The sequence below is a fragment of the Mus caroli genome, chromosome X, assembly GCF_900094665.2.
Source record: "Mus caroli chromosome X, CAROLI_EIJ_v1.1, whole genome shotgun sequence".
NCBI classification, from domain to species: domain Eukaryota; kingdom Metazoa; phylum Chordata; class Mammalia; order Rodentia; family Muridae; genus Mus; species Mus caroli.
Genome location: NC_034589.1, coordinates 106,910,058 through 106,926,658, shown reverse-complemented (window position 1 = coordinate 106,926,658; position 16,601 = coordinate 106,910,058). Strand labels below are relative to the sequence as shown.

General features: G+C 34.4%; 1 protein-coding gene across 3 annotated transcripts in view; it reads right to left on the bottom strand.

Annotated features, from left to right (window-relative positions):
* Dach2 (dachshund family transcription factor 2) overlaps window positions 1–16,601 on the bottom strand; it is a 489,161-nt gene that overhangs the window by 80,697 nt on the left and 391,863 nt on the right. For 2 of the 3 annotated variants that reach the window (XM_021153319.1, XM_021153320.1), the window contains one exon: window positions 5,381–5,516. In XM_021153319.1, the coding sequence (XP_021008978.1) occupies window positions 5,381–5,516 (136 nt within the window). Of the gene's footprint in view, window positions 1–2,859; window positions 2,944–5,380; window positions 5,517–16,601 lie in introns of all 3 variants that reach the window. The other variant, XM_029473281.1, reaches the window with a different exon arrangement.

Here is a 16,601-nt window from a genome sequence, read left to right as displayed (position 1 = left end):
CAAAATCTTGCTAGTGTATGCAATGGTGTCAGCGTTTGGAAGCTGATTATGGGATGGATCCCTGGATATGGCAGTCTCTAGATGGTCCATCCTTAATATGAGGGGAGACACCTAATCTTACTGGAACATGCCATGCCATTTTTGATTGCTTATCCATGGGAGGCCTGACCTTTTCTGAAGGTAACCTGAGGAGTAGATTAGGGGTGAGGGGATATTGGGAGGAGAAACTGCGAGGAGAGGAGGGATGGAAAATTGCAGTTGGGATGGAATATAAGAGGACAAATAAAAAGCAAAATATATAAAATTTAAAATGTTCAAAATATTCACAAGAACAATCCTCCCATTAATTTAAATCTTTAATCTTAAGTTATGCACTCTTCCATTACCTTAACCCAAAATAATCTATATGTGTTTTGAGAATCATTTACTGAAAGCAGCCAAATGTTATAGGCAACCATATACAATAAATATCCACCATTATTCTTGCAAGCAACATATGGCTATAGCTTACTAGCCTCTGCTTTCAGTACTAAGGACTTTTGGGTCAGAAAAACGAGTTTTTCCCTTGTAAATCTCTGGCATAATGACCTCTGTTAAGTATTGCTTGTACCTTGCCCATGCCATGTTTTTTGTACTACTCACTCATTTTTCCCACTATTTCTACATGTGACTAGCCTTATTATTGGTATGTTATGATAATGTTGCTATACTACATAGAACCCCAGTTCTATTTTTGCTTTATGTTCAGTAATTTTAATAACCTGAAGAATTTTTATGATGTCACCACCAAAATGTGTCTTCACAAACAATGAACGTTATAACATTACATTATACAATATAAATAGACCAAATAGAAGTGAATAATACTACATATTACCAACTTTTCCAACAGTTTAAGAATATATCAAAGCACTAATTATGTGAAGAAAATTTGCTTGGAATTATTTTTAGATTAACCCTCCTGGTTTTCTTTAATAGGGGGAAAGATAAAATCAAACACCCAACATAAATGACTAGTCAGTTTAGTTGGAGTATTTAATTCAAATAAGCTGTCATTTGGTGAGTCAATTTGGATACAGTCTGAAAGATTTCAGTGTGAAGAAATCCTAGTACACATAAATTTTACTTGCTCGCATATTCAAGTTCAATGCAAAGTTCAAATATTTATTTAAGACGTGTATTATAGTTTTTCAAAGTTCAGGAATCATTAGGTTATATGAAAAAATAGCAGCATTTCTTTATTTTCAGAATTTTGTTAATAATGGCAATGTTGGCATTTTATAGTTTGCAAAGATATAAATCATCTTTAAAATTATGATGATATTATTCAAAGCAGATGTGAAAGCATATGTTTGCTCCAGTTGTATAAACTGCTTATTTGTCATACTTAATAAATGTTGAGGCTTACACTGTATCTTGTTGCCTTTCAGTAATTGAAGTCTAGTTGAAAAAATACATTTTTGCCTTACTATCACAAAAAGAATAGGTAGAAGTTGAAATGAAATCATGTTTTTCTTAAAGAAACCTGTCCATTATAATTTAAATGTAGTTTAACATGTTTGCTACTGTCTATCAATAACTTTATCAGTATATGGCAAAAAACTATTTGAGTAAAATGAGTTTACTGGTTCTTTCCAAAGTAACAAAGAAATACAATCAATTTTGTTTTATCAAAAAAGTTGATTATGCCTATATTCTCATGTTCAAGTAGTATTCAAAGAGGTCAGATTTGGCATTTAAAAAAAAGTGGTCTCAGGAACAAATTGTTGGATTATCAATGAAGTTTTATTTTTAACTGGAATTTAATTATCTGCCTAAAAGTTTAAGCACTCAAATATACTGAACCAGACTTGTTTCATTCTGACTACTCTTCTGTAATCAATCATGTGCATGGTGCAGTCCCAAAGGGTATGGTCTTTCAGTATCTGGCTAAGAAAATACTAAACATGTGGCAAGGAAACCAACCATGGATCACTGAAATTAAAATCATACATTTTTCCAAATTACAGTTAAAATGCTCATCTAGGTAATAATGAAGCAAGTTCAGCCTCCAGAAGAGACAATTCTCCATTAACACTTCATCACACTGAATCTTGTAGTCTGAATAATGTGAACATTTTAATAGAGATATAAAATGCATTCTTGTATAAAGTAAAAACAGATATTTTAGCAAATGTGTGTGTGTGTGTGTGTGTAAGCTACTATACAATGCAATGTAGCAGCAATAATGCACAGCTTCTAACAAAATATCCTCTTTATTTTATGTCTTAGCTTTCAGTTCAGGGAAGAATCACTTGAAATTTCTTTACTCTCTATTTTCCACAAAGACATATGTTAAGATACATGCTTGAGCAAATAATAAGTAAGTTTGAGGCTATTTTAATCTGTACCCTAAATAAGTATTCAATTGATTTCTTGGTAAGATTTAATTTGAAATGCCCAAATTAACATATGCCTTTAAAATGTTTGAGATACATAAAAGAGCAGCAATTGTCATCACAACAACTCTGATTCTGTGAATTTAAATTTTAAATAGTGAGTCATATAACTATATTTTAAAATTTTTACATATATATATATATATATATATATATATATATATTACATAAATCTTGAGAAGGCACAGTGAAAACAGAGTGAAACTTTTTAACCGCATGCATTAACAAATTTAAGTTTGGTTTCAAATCTACAACACCAAACAAAAATCTGTACAAACTATTTTCATGGTCAAAAGAATTTATCCAAAGCCAGCATTAATCTATTCTGACTTGGATAAATACCAATAATATATACACTACTGCAGTACTGAATGAGTGTCTAATATTCACACACATATCAAATAAGCCAAAATCATTTTACCTTTATTATCCCTCTGGAATTTTTTTATGCTTTGTCCATTATCTTGGTCAACAATAAGCTCTTCTCTATTGTTGGGCATCATAACTAAAAATGAAAAAGGGAACTGGGTATAGTTTCATGCAAAATACCTAAAGAAATGCATAAAAGTACATAAATGGCTAACATACTCCAACAACTTATATTTATTTTATAAACTTCTGTTATATAAGAAAGATTTGCTATGATGGCCAAAATCATGATAATCACTAAGATGACAAATCATATGAATTTTATAGTATCATTGACACTTAATACTAGCAATGTTTTAATATATACTATTTGACTCATGTATGTATTTCTTCCTTAAAATGATTATGAAGTTTAGTGTTTAGCTATATAAATAATAAACTCAAAAATTTCAAAAGAGAATTCATCAGTTAATCATTCATGAGGTTAAAATAATTTTGCCTAAACTTACTGTGGAAACTTTCCTAAATATATACAAAATTCAAAGTAGAATATAATTTTCTGGTACTTACTATAAGTCTTTGTAAAACATTGACATTTACAGTAAAAAAAAAAAACATACTAATTTGCAATTTATCATTTCATTCTCTGCAGTTATATTTTGTTGAAACATTACAGCTCCATGAATAAGATACCACAATTTTACAGCTAAAATCTATTACACCTTTCTCTTCAACTGTAGATAACATTTCTATCATGGTTGGGCAGCTGTAAAATGAGCATATAGTGAAAGTCAGTGTCTGTGGAATTGCATATGCACTATTTGTCAATGATTTTCTAAGATATTCCATTTTGCATGAAATATTTTATTTTATGTTGAAATATATTACCCATTCTCCTATGCCATAACATTTGACAAGTATATTTCCCTCTACATTCACCTTTCATCCAGCACTCAATAATTGATTCTCTCTTCTGCATAGATAGATTACATAGAAATAAATAGCTTCCACATTTTCTTTCAATAACCCAACAGAATGATATATGCTTTATTTAGTTTTTGATTCATTAGATTTATTCAGTTATAGCTTCTTGTCTTGTTCAGATTTCCTATAATTATTTGTACTCAAGTTTGTAACAGCTAGGTAATCCCTGTCCATCAACTAGAGGAAAGGTCAAATATTTCTTTCTGGAAATTAAACTTGGTCACTAAAGAACAGAATCCTGAAGCTGTTGTTCAGCGTGTCTTTAACCTCACTGTGCATTAGGAACTTCCAAGGAGATATTGAAAAGCAAAGCAGGTTGGGACTCGAATTATGTCCTAGATCAAGTGAATTAAATTCACAGTGTATTCAAAAAGCTCCACAGGTTATTATAATGTACAGCTTTGTTTAAGAATCACTGAGCTATGTACAAAACTGGGAACACAGACAATATATAATGCTGATAAAGTTAGATGTGGATAAAGTTCCATGAAGAAGAAATTATCTCTATCTTTTCATAACACAAATTTAGAACAGAATATAGATCCTAATCTCCTGAATTCCTCTCCTCCTTCAACATCCAATTATTTTGAAGAGCCTAAAATAAGCACTACTATGAGCAGTGAAAATATAAAGTACATAAAACATGTCTGGACATTGATTGCTGGCCAAAAAGCAAAGATCATATTTCTAAAAGAAAATATATCCATAGGACACTGGATTGTGTAAAAATAGAAGTTATGAACATTTTACCAAGTAAAAAATAACCCATAATTATTTTATACTGAGAATTTATTTGGCTGAATGTTCCTGACAATTTCGGTATAGATGAGTAAGATCCTAGAGAATGAAATGTTAAGCAAAGTAAAAATAAAAACAGCAAAATACATTTATTTTCTTAAATTTTTTTAGCACTTTGACATTCTGAAATGTTTTTATCCCACAGATAGTCAAGGATACATCTCACAATATTTCAGTACAACAGGCATAAAAGTAAATGTTTCCATATTATAGACACTGAAATTAATAATGGTTAAATGGAAATGGATTACCTAAAAATTTAAAGATAGCTATAGTAACAATCATATGGACAAATTCAGGTGTCATATAGGCTCTATTACAATTTCTCAGAGGTAAGTTTTGTGAGACAAAAAATGTAGAGAAATGCATTTTCCAACATTGTGGCATAGTGTATGTTGTTTGGCTTTTACATTTTCTCTAAATGCCTAATTCTCTAAGGTATATGTTATATCAAATATCCCAGAGATGCTGTGCATGTTACAACTACATTGTCTTTTAGTAAGTGGTACATAGAAACACATTCATCTAAGACCTAGAGTGTACCAATAAGTATCTCATGATATCAATCCCAAGAGATTAAGAAATATATTAAAGAAAGGCCTTGGTGGGTATGAAAAGTCTAACACTTTCTACTGTTTCCTGTATTGCTTCACAAACCATGATACTTCAAAAGGCATTTTATATTAAAAGAAAATGACAGTTCTTCCAGGGTCTTCTTCCTGTCTTAGTTGAGTAATATGGAATTGCCTAAAACTTATCTTCCAATTATTTTCTTCAGGGCAATCACTCACCCATTCTCTCTGAATGATGATCCATCTGCGAGGGAGAGCTGGACACACTGCTGCTTGGGTGGGAGGAGGTCTGGCTCCCAGGACGATGACTCTCTTCCAGAGAGGGAGCAGGAGAAGGACTCTCTGGGATCCGTTCCTGACACAAAATGAAAGAGAAAATGATTCACATGTGTGCTGAAATTTTCATGAAGGTTGTGGCAATAGCATTGGAAATAGTCACCTTGCACTTATCCTGAAAGTATACACACCAAACTATGTGAACTTGAACACTTCAAGATACTTTTGGAGAAATAAATGGCATGCCATTACAATTAAATAATAGAAGGTTGCATATGGTTAAATTGAAGTTATGTTGTTTCCTTTCTAAAATTGCACAAATAGGAGCATAGAAAGATACCTTAGTTTGGTCAAGTGCTATGTATATGCATAAGACCTGAGTTCAGATTCAAAGACTCCTCATAAAAGAAGTGCATGTACCCCTCAGCACTGAAAGGGGCAGCTACCAAAGCATCTCCAGACATCACTGACCAGCTAGGCTGGCTAAAACACTAAGCTCTAGGTTCAATGAGAGATTCTAACAAAAAAAAAAAAAAAAAAAAAGAGAGCAGCAGTTGAGAAAGACATGCAATGTAAACAATTGGTCTTGAAATGGGTACATGTAGGGGAGAAAGAAAGACAGTCAGAAAGAGAGACAGAGACAGGGAGACAGAAGTTATAAATGATTATAAATGTAGGTGGCAGTAATGGTTATTGATATCACAAATATCTAGACTGATAAAAACCCATGCAGAGTCTGAAGAGTAACATTATTATGTAATTAAAGAGAATTTACAAATACAGATCCATAAGAGCCCTGTAAAACATGTCAAATATTATATTTCTTAGATGGGTAGTTTTTTTAATGCAAGAATATTTGGAAACAATATGCTTTGAAGTATTGTAATTTGTAACAGGCATATGCTGATTTCTACCAACAAAATCTTTTGAAAAATCATAGAATGCAATATTGCATTATACAAGCTGACAGTATAGTCTACCATTGTCAATTTTTTAGTATCTTATTGCTTAGTTTTATATTTTAAATAATGAATCTTAATAAAGATCAAATATTTTATGATTTCAAAGTATCTGGCATGACTTTTATGATTCATCTTTATATAATCTATTTTCCCCCAACCACTTCTCTGAGAGGGTAAGCTCTCCCATGGGTATCCTCCCTACCCTGGTATATAAAGTCTCTGCCAGATTAGGCACATTCTTTCCCACAGAGGCCAGATAAGGCAGCCATGGAGACAGAGCTAAATGTATGCTACATATGTGCTGGGGCCTCGTTCTTTGGTTGATTGCTTAGTCTCTGTGAGCTCTAAGGGGTCCAGGTTAAGCGACTCTGTTGATCTATCTGTGAGGTTCATATCCTCTTCAGGGACTTCAATCCTTACCCCCAACTATTTCACAAGGGTCCTAGACCTACATCCAATGTTTGGCTGTGGGTATCTGCATCTGTTTAAGTCTGCTGCTGGGTAGAACCCCTCAGAGGACACTTAGGCTAGGCTCCTGTCTGCAGGCATAACAGGGTACCGTTAATAATGTCAGAGACTGGTGCTTGCCCATGAGATGTGTTTCAAATTGGGCCAGTTATTGGTTGGGCATCCATTCTGTTTCTGCTCCCTCTATGTCCCTGCTTTTCTTTTAGACCAGACAAATTTTAGGTTGAAAGTTTTGTGGGCAGATTGGAGTCCTGATCTCTCCACAGAGGGTCCTGCCTGGCTATAGGAGGTAGTCTCTTTTCTAAAAGGAAACCAAAGCCATACAATGGAATAACAAAAGCATCTTCAACAAATGGTGCTGGTCTAACTGAATGTCTGCCTGTAGAATAATATGGATATATCCATATTTATCACCCTGCACAAAACTCAAGTCCAAGTGGATGAAGGATGCAACATAAAACTGGTTACACTACATTTAATAGAAGAGAAAGTGGGAAATAAATTTGAATATATTGGTATATGATACAATTTTCTGAATAAAACACCAATGGCTTAGGTTCTAAGATCAACAATTGATAAATGTGACATCATGAAACTGAAAAGCTTCTGTAAGACACTGTCAACAGGTAAAAATGGCAGCCTACACATTGGAAAAAGGTCTTCACTACATCCAACAGAGGGCTAGTATACAAAATATATAAAGAATTAAGAAGTCAGACTCCAAGAAACCAAATATCCCAATTAAAAAATGGGGCACAGAGCTAAACAGAAACTCTCAACAGAGGAATGTCAAATGGCAGAGAAGCGCTTAAAGAAATGTTCAAAGTCTTCAGACATCAGGAAAATGCAAATCAAATCAACCCTGAGATTTCACCTTACACAAATAAGAATGGCTAAGATCAAAAACTCAGGTGACAGCAGATGCTGGCAAGGATGTGGAGAAACACTCCTCCACTGCTAGTTGAAATGCAAATTTGTAAAACCCCTCTGGAAATCAATCTGGAGGTTTCTCAAAAACTTGGAAATAGTTCTAACTGAAGACCCAATCATAATGCTTCTGAGCACATACCCCAAAGATGTTCCACCATACCACATGGACTCTACTATGTTCACAGCAGCCTTATTCATAATAGCCAGAAATTGGAAGCAACCGAGATGTCCCTCAACAGAAGAATGGATACAGAAAATGTGGTTCATTTACACAATGGAGTACTACTCAACTATTAAAAAAAAAAAAAGACATCATGAAATTTGCAGGCAAATGGATGGAACTAGAAAATACCATCCTGAGTGAAGTAACCCAGACCAAAAAGACATGCATGCTATGAACTTGCTTATAAGTGGATATTAGCCATAAAAGATACCCATGATACAACCCACAGACTCAAAGAAGTTAAACAAGAAGGAAGGTCCACTGGATAATTCCTCACGAAGATGATGACTCAGCAGAAGCTTGCCTTGCCTAGCATTTGTGTGGACACAAAGAGAAGCTGAGAATGGATCCTGCACTCAGAAGTGCTTAACAGAGACTGTTTCACCACTTGACAAGGCAGAGAAGAGGAAGGATGGAAAGATGAGAAAAATTACTCAGGGAAACAGACCAAGGAATAGAGTCAATATTTAGATTTAGGCCTCCACCATCAAATGTGCTTTTTTGGTTTAATTTTTAAAAAAGAAATTCATTTATTGCGTTTGTGTGTGTGTGTGTGTGCGCGTGTGCACATATGTGGGGTCATGTACCAACTTATGGAGAATTTATTCCATCCTTCTACTGTTTAGGTCCAAAGGACTGAACTCTGGTCATCAGGCTTGTTGGTAAATTCTTTTACCTGCTGAACCACCCTGTCACCTCTGCCTTTTCTTTTATATATTAAAAATGCTAACATTGTGTCAAAATCCAATAAAATAACTTGAATAAAATACTGTATAAATAGAAATACAAAAGGAAGGCCCAAGTGAGGATAATAGAATCACACTTAGAAGGGGCAGCAAAATAGTCATAGGAGGCAGAAGGAGGGAGGAAATTGGATGGGAGGGGAGAGGATGGGAATTTACTGACAAAATCAGGTGTGGTGAGAAACAGTAGAGAGGTCCAGAGGGCCAGGAGAATGGATGGAAATCTATAACTGAAGGGGGTAGTTGGTGGGGGAAATCTCTAGGAAGTCCCAGAGACCTAGGATAGAAAAGGTCAATGCAGGTGACCTTAGCTGAGATGCCTAACAGAGGAGACTTGGAAATGTGAAGAGGCCACCTCCGGTATCCAGGTACAAAATCTATTAAAGGCTGAAGCTATTCAATATCTTTTTGAATTTTTTAAAACTAATCTGAATATTAAGTTAAAATGATCAACGTGAAAAGTAATTTTTAGTGTTAATGCATATATAGAAAAAATATAATTCACCAATATAAATCCAGAGATAGTGAATGTTCTATAAAGTATTTACTTCATCCATAATAAATTCCTTACACTAAATGCTCCATCTTATTTTTTGTAATTACATCAACAATCCAATCCTCACAATGTTAAGAATTAATTTATCAAGTTTGTGCTTGTACATTTTCATATTGATCTTGCATGATGACCTCAAAATTTGTAAATCACCTAAAGAAAAATTTTAATTTAAAATAATGAAATGATAATTAAAAGTTATGACTTCATTTGTAGAAGTTAATATTCTGCAATATATGTCATTTCAGCAGGCAGAATGTTGCCACTTTCCTGCCAAAGATGTCCATCTTATATGTCAATTGCCAGGAAACTGAATACATATTACACATTAAATTACATAGCCAAAGGGACTGCCCAGGTGTGATTGAAAATATTACGTTAGGCTTATCATATTATTTTCAGTGAGGCCTATTTTATCACGAGGTTTTCTAAAAATTTTAAAGGTAAAAAAAAAGTGCAATATTGTTGGCATTGGAGGTAAAACAGGCCATGAATCAAGAAGCAAAATGGCTTGTAGACGCTGAAAAGTACAAAGAAACATATTCACTTTTGGACCTAGAAAAAGGACCATGGGCTTGCTAGCACCTTAATTTTAGTCACATTAAACTTCTTTCTTGTTTTTGACCTACAAAATTATAACATGACAAATTTGCATTGTTTGAAGTCACTAAATTTGTGATAGTTGGTTATAGCAACATTGGGAACCTGTGCTGGTTAGTTTTTTGTCCATTTGACACAAACTGAGAAACAATTGTGAAATTACACATATTAAATTGGCTTGTCAGCACATCTGAGGGGCATTTTCTTGATTAATGGTTAAAAAGAAATTTCATCCCTCCCAAGTTGCCTTTGCTTAGGGTGTTTCCCAAGGGTATAAAATGCAAAACAGGACAAATTCTAATTGACTTACACGGTACCATGTTGATTTTAAAGTTACATTTTGAACTATAACAGCCTTTAGGTATCATTAAATAAGTTTACAGAACTGAGCAGTAGATACTTAGTATATCAGCTATAGTATTTTTACTAAATTAGGATATTGTAAATAGACAGTACATTTTTAATCCTTCACTGTTATTTCCAAGTCTTAAAACAATAAAATTCTAAAGTGTGTAATATACAGCAAAATTTATAGTTTTATCAGTGCACATAAGACACAATCTAAAGAAATGTATAAAGCAAGGCATATAGAAAATTTACAAAACAGCCTCTTTTTAGTAGTTTGGAGGGATATATGAGAAAATTCAGAAAGATCTATATAGAGGCTTTAAACAACAAACCTTTTCAAGACTTGAAGTTTTTAAGTCAAAAATCCAACTTGATTGGTCATCTTTGAAAATTTTTTCCACAGAGTAAGTATGCATGAACACACACCTATGCACAAGAACATACATCTCAGAAACTGAGAAGAATATCAGAAACTGATAAAATAATTCCATACATCCTCATGTATGGAATTATTTTCAGTTAGGAGCACAGGCTACTCCTTCAGAGGATATAAGTTCAATTACCAGCACACCCAAATTGCAGTTCACTACTCTCTATAACCCCAGACCCATGGAGTACGACAACTTCTTTCTGTCTCCCTGAACAGCAAAAACACACATTATGCATAGACATACATGTAGGGAAAACATCCATATACATAAACACCAAACAAATTTAATAATAGCAATGATTCCAAATGTGAGACCATTTTTGGTTTTATTATAATATCAATGGGCTTAGGGCAGAATATATACATAAAATTCAAAAGAATTCCATAATTGTCTTTGAACTCTAATACTGAAAATTTGGTAAAAATATTAATTTAATTATTTATATCTGTCAATGGAATTATACTTGAATCAATAAAAAGAAAATACAGTAGTTGCTAGGAAAATTATAACTGAAAGAGAAACATCAGTGTGTAATTATACAAGGAATCACACACAGAGGTATACACAAACACACCCCCCTTATATCCTACTATAATATAAGTGGATTGTTTTTAGTAATTGATATTGTTTATTTGGGAAAAACAGGACAACTGACAACAATATTAACATTTTCCACTACCTTGTAAAAATTATGACTCATAATGAATAAAGGAAGATTGGAGGAACATCCACAAAAATAATATAAATAGTGAGAATATATGTAATACTATAAAAAGCAATGTGCCTGACATATTAAAAAATATCATTTGATAAGAAAACTTGCACTTGAATAATTTATTTTCCCAATTCTTGTTTGCTTTATTATGTGAAGTATGTGAAACAGTTAACAAATTTGGAAAGCCCAATTTAAGGGATGAAAACAATAGAAATCATCACAAATCCAAAGATCTACTGCCCCTTCTCCTTTAAAGTATGCCTCTCCTATCCTCTATTCTAGTTTCCTGGCATCCTTTTACCCAAATATTATACACAGAAAACATTGAGGTTAGGATCCACATATGGGAGAGAACATGAGATATGTTTTTAAGGTAATGTGTTATCTCATTCAGTATAATGTTCTTTCAATTTTACATTTCAAATATACATTTCCCTCCAAATTTTTTTGATTTATTTTTCTTTGTGCAGAAACTAATATTCCACTCTGTATAAGTATCACTTTTGCCTTATCTGTTCACTCATTGATGGAGACCCAAGCTGAAGACCTTTCCAAGCTATTCTGAAGAGATTAGCATTGAACTAGATGTGTAAGTGTCTCTGGGATGGAGTATTGAGTCCTCTGAATATATGTCCAGGAGCAGAACACCTGGGTAATATAGTAGATCTATTTTAGTTTTTCAGAGAGACTTCTAGAAGGTTTCCAGAGTGGCTAAGTTATTTTTTTTATTCTCACTAACAGTATATAAGTGTTCTTCCTTCACATCATCAACAGTAGTTTATGTTGTTACTTGTATACTTGATGATGGTCATTCTCACTGGAGTGAGATGGTATCTAAATGTAGCTTTAATATACACCGATCTAATGATACTGATAATTTTTAGGTGATTTCTAGCCACTTGTACTTCTCTTAATAACTCTTAAGTTCCATAGCTCACTTTGTTTTCACTTTGGTTATTGTTGTTGTTTCCTTAATGTCTATATTTTTCTTTTGTTTGTAATATTCTAGACACTAATCCTAACTCAGATGAAAGTTGGTGAAGCTTCTTTTCCATTTGGTTGTTTCCTTTTTAAGTGTTTGAAATGTGTTGATCCTGAGATCTACTGGCCCTTTCTTGGAACACATAATGATCTCAGGTGTCAACAACTAAGGGAATACTAAATTAAATGATAAGAAAAATAACAGAACTAAAATATTACATCCATTACCTGTATCAATTTTATCTTGTGTCAGTGCATTATTAAGGCTTCTGTCTGTATACTGAGACACTTTTTCTTTCCTTTGTATCAGAGGAAAGATACACTTAGCAGTATCTTCTATCACTTCCACCACCTTTTCTTTCCCTTCACTCTGTTACTCTTGTAATAGATTCCAGGATTTGGTAGCTCAGCATGGGATCATTATCATTGAGCATATATTTGAGTTCCCTTTCCACTTAGAATCATTACTTATAATAAATGGCAAACCAACCCCTCCAATCTTATTCTCTCTGTTCTACAATTTACCTGCCAAATCAGAGAATAAGTGGTGGATGCTAGCATTCCTGCTCTGTAATTCTTCTGCAACACAAGCAGGTTTCAACTGGGCAGTCAACTCTGATTCAATATTGAAAGGCTCATTACGTATAACAGTAGCCATATAACTTCTGTGACTACTTGCTGACAATCTTTTCACATTTGAGATATTCTCAGAGACTTGAATGGTATATACTATAATTTAACTATTTTGAGGATATACTCATACTCACATGGAAGAAAAAGTCATCAAGTAGGAATTCTATTTCATACCACATGAAAGAAGATGGTCACCCTGAGATACTCCACCTCATGATAACACAATCTTAGTTACATGTCTTAAGGCCCAGAGCAAGACCAATGAATCTACCATGTAGCAAGATGATGCACTATGATATACCATATATAACTATCACGTTATGATAAGATACAATTTGTTAAACNCATGAAACTCAAGAAGAACGAAGACCAAAGTGTGGACACTGTGCCCCTTCTTAGAATTGGGAACAAAACACTCATGGAAGGAGTTACAGAGATAAAGTTTGGAGCTATGAAGAAAGGATGGACCATCTAAAGATTGCCATATCCAGGGATCCATCCCATAATCAGCTTCCAAATGCTGACACCATTGCATACACTAGCAAGATTTTGCTGAAAGGACCCAGATATAGCTGTCTCTTGTGAGACAATGCCGGGGCCTAGCAAACACAGAAGTGGATGCTCACAGTCAGCTATTGGATGGATCATAGGGCCCCCAATGGAGGAGCTAGAGAAAGTACCCAAGGAGCTAAAGGGAACTGCAACCCCATAGGTGGATCATTATTATGAACTAACCAGTACCCCAGAGCTCTTGACTCTAGCTGCATTTGTATCAAAAGGTGGCCTAGTAGGCCATCACTGGAAAGAGAGGCCCATTGGACTTGCCAACTTTATATGCCCCAGTACAGGGGAATGCCAGGGCCAAGGGGTGGAGGTGGGTGGGTGGGGGACGGGGAGGGGAGTGTATTGGGGACTTTTTGGATAGCATTGGAAATGTAATTGAGGAAATTACCTAATAAAAAAAAAAGAAAAAAAAAAGAAAAAAAATGATTGTCTCCAAAGATATATCTACCTCAGACAGTACAGCCTCAATTGCATGCTTTGCCATCCATGCAAGGGACACACAATCATCCAAGTCTACTTTTGCTTATGCCACACACCATAATTGATGACAATTTTTTGCTTTAGCTTTTTCCAGTAATATACAAAAGGGACTCACTAAAGTTAAGGCACAGGAGACAAAAACAAGATGGGCAGATTCCTCCAAATTCCAGTGTACTGAACAAATGAAATTTTGGAGCTGTCTTACACAGAGTGGGTGAGGGGTTACTCACAGGAACGTAGGTGACCCTCAAACTGTTTCCTTGCCCCATCATTGCAATGACATACTCCATCGTGGATACTGACATCATGAAACCTGTATAATGCTATCAGTCTTTCATTTACCCTTTCACTTTGTAACAGGTCAAAGTTTGTGCCATGCCCTTGCACTTACTTTAACAACAAAAAAAGTCAATATCTCAATTACCATCATAGTAGACCCATGATGGTACTACTTCAGTGTTGCTATGTTGTGCCCATGGCTAGCTGACCAAAGTATTCACTATTCCAACATGCCATACTATGTCCATTGGATAGTTCTAAACTCATAACTACACAGGTGGTGGTTGTGTGATCATCCAGTTGCTCACAAAACTACACAAATATATGAGAGGGACAATTAGACAGGAGGGGGCTTAACAACATGGGACACAGATAAGAAGGGATGGTCTGAGAGAAATCAGAATGCATTATACAAATATATAAATTTCTTAAAGATCAAAATTAGTAAAATTTATAAAAGAGTACTAAGGAAATTCCAAAGGTATTCTGAAAGTTGCAGGAGTTCTTTTGTTTTGCTTTGCTTGGTTTTCTTGTTTTGTTTTTCTTCTGCTTTTTGTATTTGTATTGCAAATCACCTTAGAGAAATACAATGTCATATATCAATTTACAGTTAGAAGTGTTTCAAAATCACTGCCTTTATGGTATTAGAAGGTTAATTTTCCCCCAAATAATGATAGTTCTATGAACAATTTCTTCTTTGCAAGTAAACACAACCATTTTTCAGCCCTGTAATCAGTATGCATCTATTTCGATACTTAACTGCAATGTGCTCTGGTTCATTAGGTGGTTACTGTTGTGTCTCAGTCTACTTAAGATTTCACAGCAAGTTAATCTGTTGTATTACAAATGAGGATGCAAGTGATAGTGTCCTCACCATTTGCCAAATACAGGGTTAACAGTATTTGCAACAAATCAGTAAGGGCATTTAAAAGGAAAATTGTAAATTATAAAACCCCAATCATTTTTACTTAAACATTGATGACTTCATTTTATGTGTCATTTATGACTTTTACAACACTTTTCCTCTTCATGTGTTTCATTCACAATCCATCAAAAATAGCTGTAGCTCCTGCAAAGCATTTCATAGTTTTCCAGATTCAAAACAGCAAAGAAGAAATTATGGAATCAGCACATTAGCACATCATCAAATTCTTATTTTTCTACAATTAGTAAAATTATCTTTAACCATACCTGCACTTCTAACGTGTAATTATACAGTTTTATGAATAAAAATTAAAAGGGTGGAAATCAATTTGGCAGTTTCTCAGAAAACTGGCAATAGTCCTACCTCAGGATTCAGCTATACACTCCTGGGCATATAGCCAAAAGATGCTCCAATATCCCACACAGACATTTGCTCTAGTACATTCATAGCAGCTTTATTCATAATAACACAGAATTTGTAACAATCTAGATGCCCCCCAGCTAAGGAATGGATAAAGAAAATGTGGTACATCTACACAATGGAATTCTATTCAGCTCATGAATTTTGCAGGCAAATAGATGGAACTTGAAAATATCATCCTGAGTGAGGTAACTGATTCCCAAAAGGACATGTATGGAATGTATTCACTTATAAGTGGATATTATCCATAAAATGCAGAATACCCATGCTACACTCTACAGACCCAAAAAGGTAAAATAGATAGAAGGCACAAGGTAGGATGCTTGGATCTCAGAAGAGGGAATAAAATAGTCATAAAAAACACAGATGGAGGATGGGCAGGGGGGAGGTGGTATGGAGAGAGGAATTTGGGTGTCTAGGATCAGGTGTGGGGAAGGACAGGAGCGATAGCTACATGGCCATTAAAATTAATGGAAATCTGCAATTTATGGGAGTGAGGAGGTGGGTCATCTCCAGGACTAGACAGAGACCTGGGATTAGAGAAGTGCCAAAGAATCAATGTAGATGAAGTTAGATGTGACTCATAATATTGGGGATATGGAACCTGAGGAGGCCACTTCCTGTAGCCAGGCAAGAACCCCAGTGGAGTGATAGAGACACCAACAGTAAAATTTTGTGATCTTTACTTTGTTAGGATCAAATTAAACATTTTATGGAGTACTTAAAATAGTACTAATGTGTTTGAATTAGAGACCTCCATCATTTGATTATATACAATTGCATATGTTATTCATTGGAAAAGACAACATAATATGGCACATTAGAAATTATGCCAGATTTGGGGTGCAGCTGGAACATACAATCACAAAAAAAGGTAAAATGTTATGCATAGTCTAAATGTGTAACCTA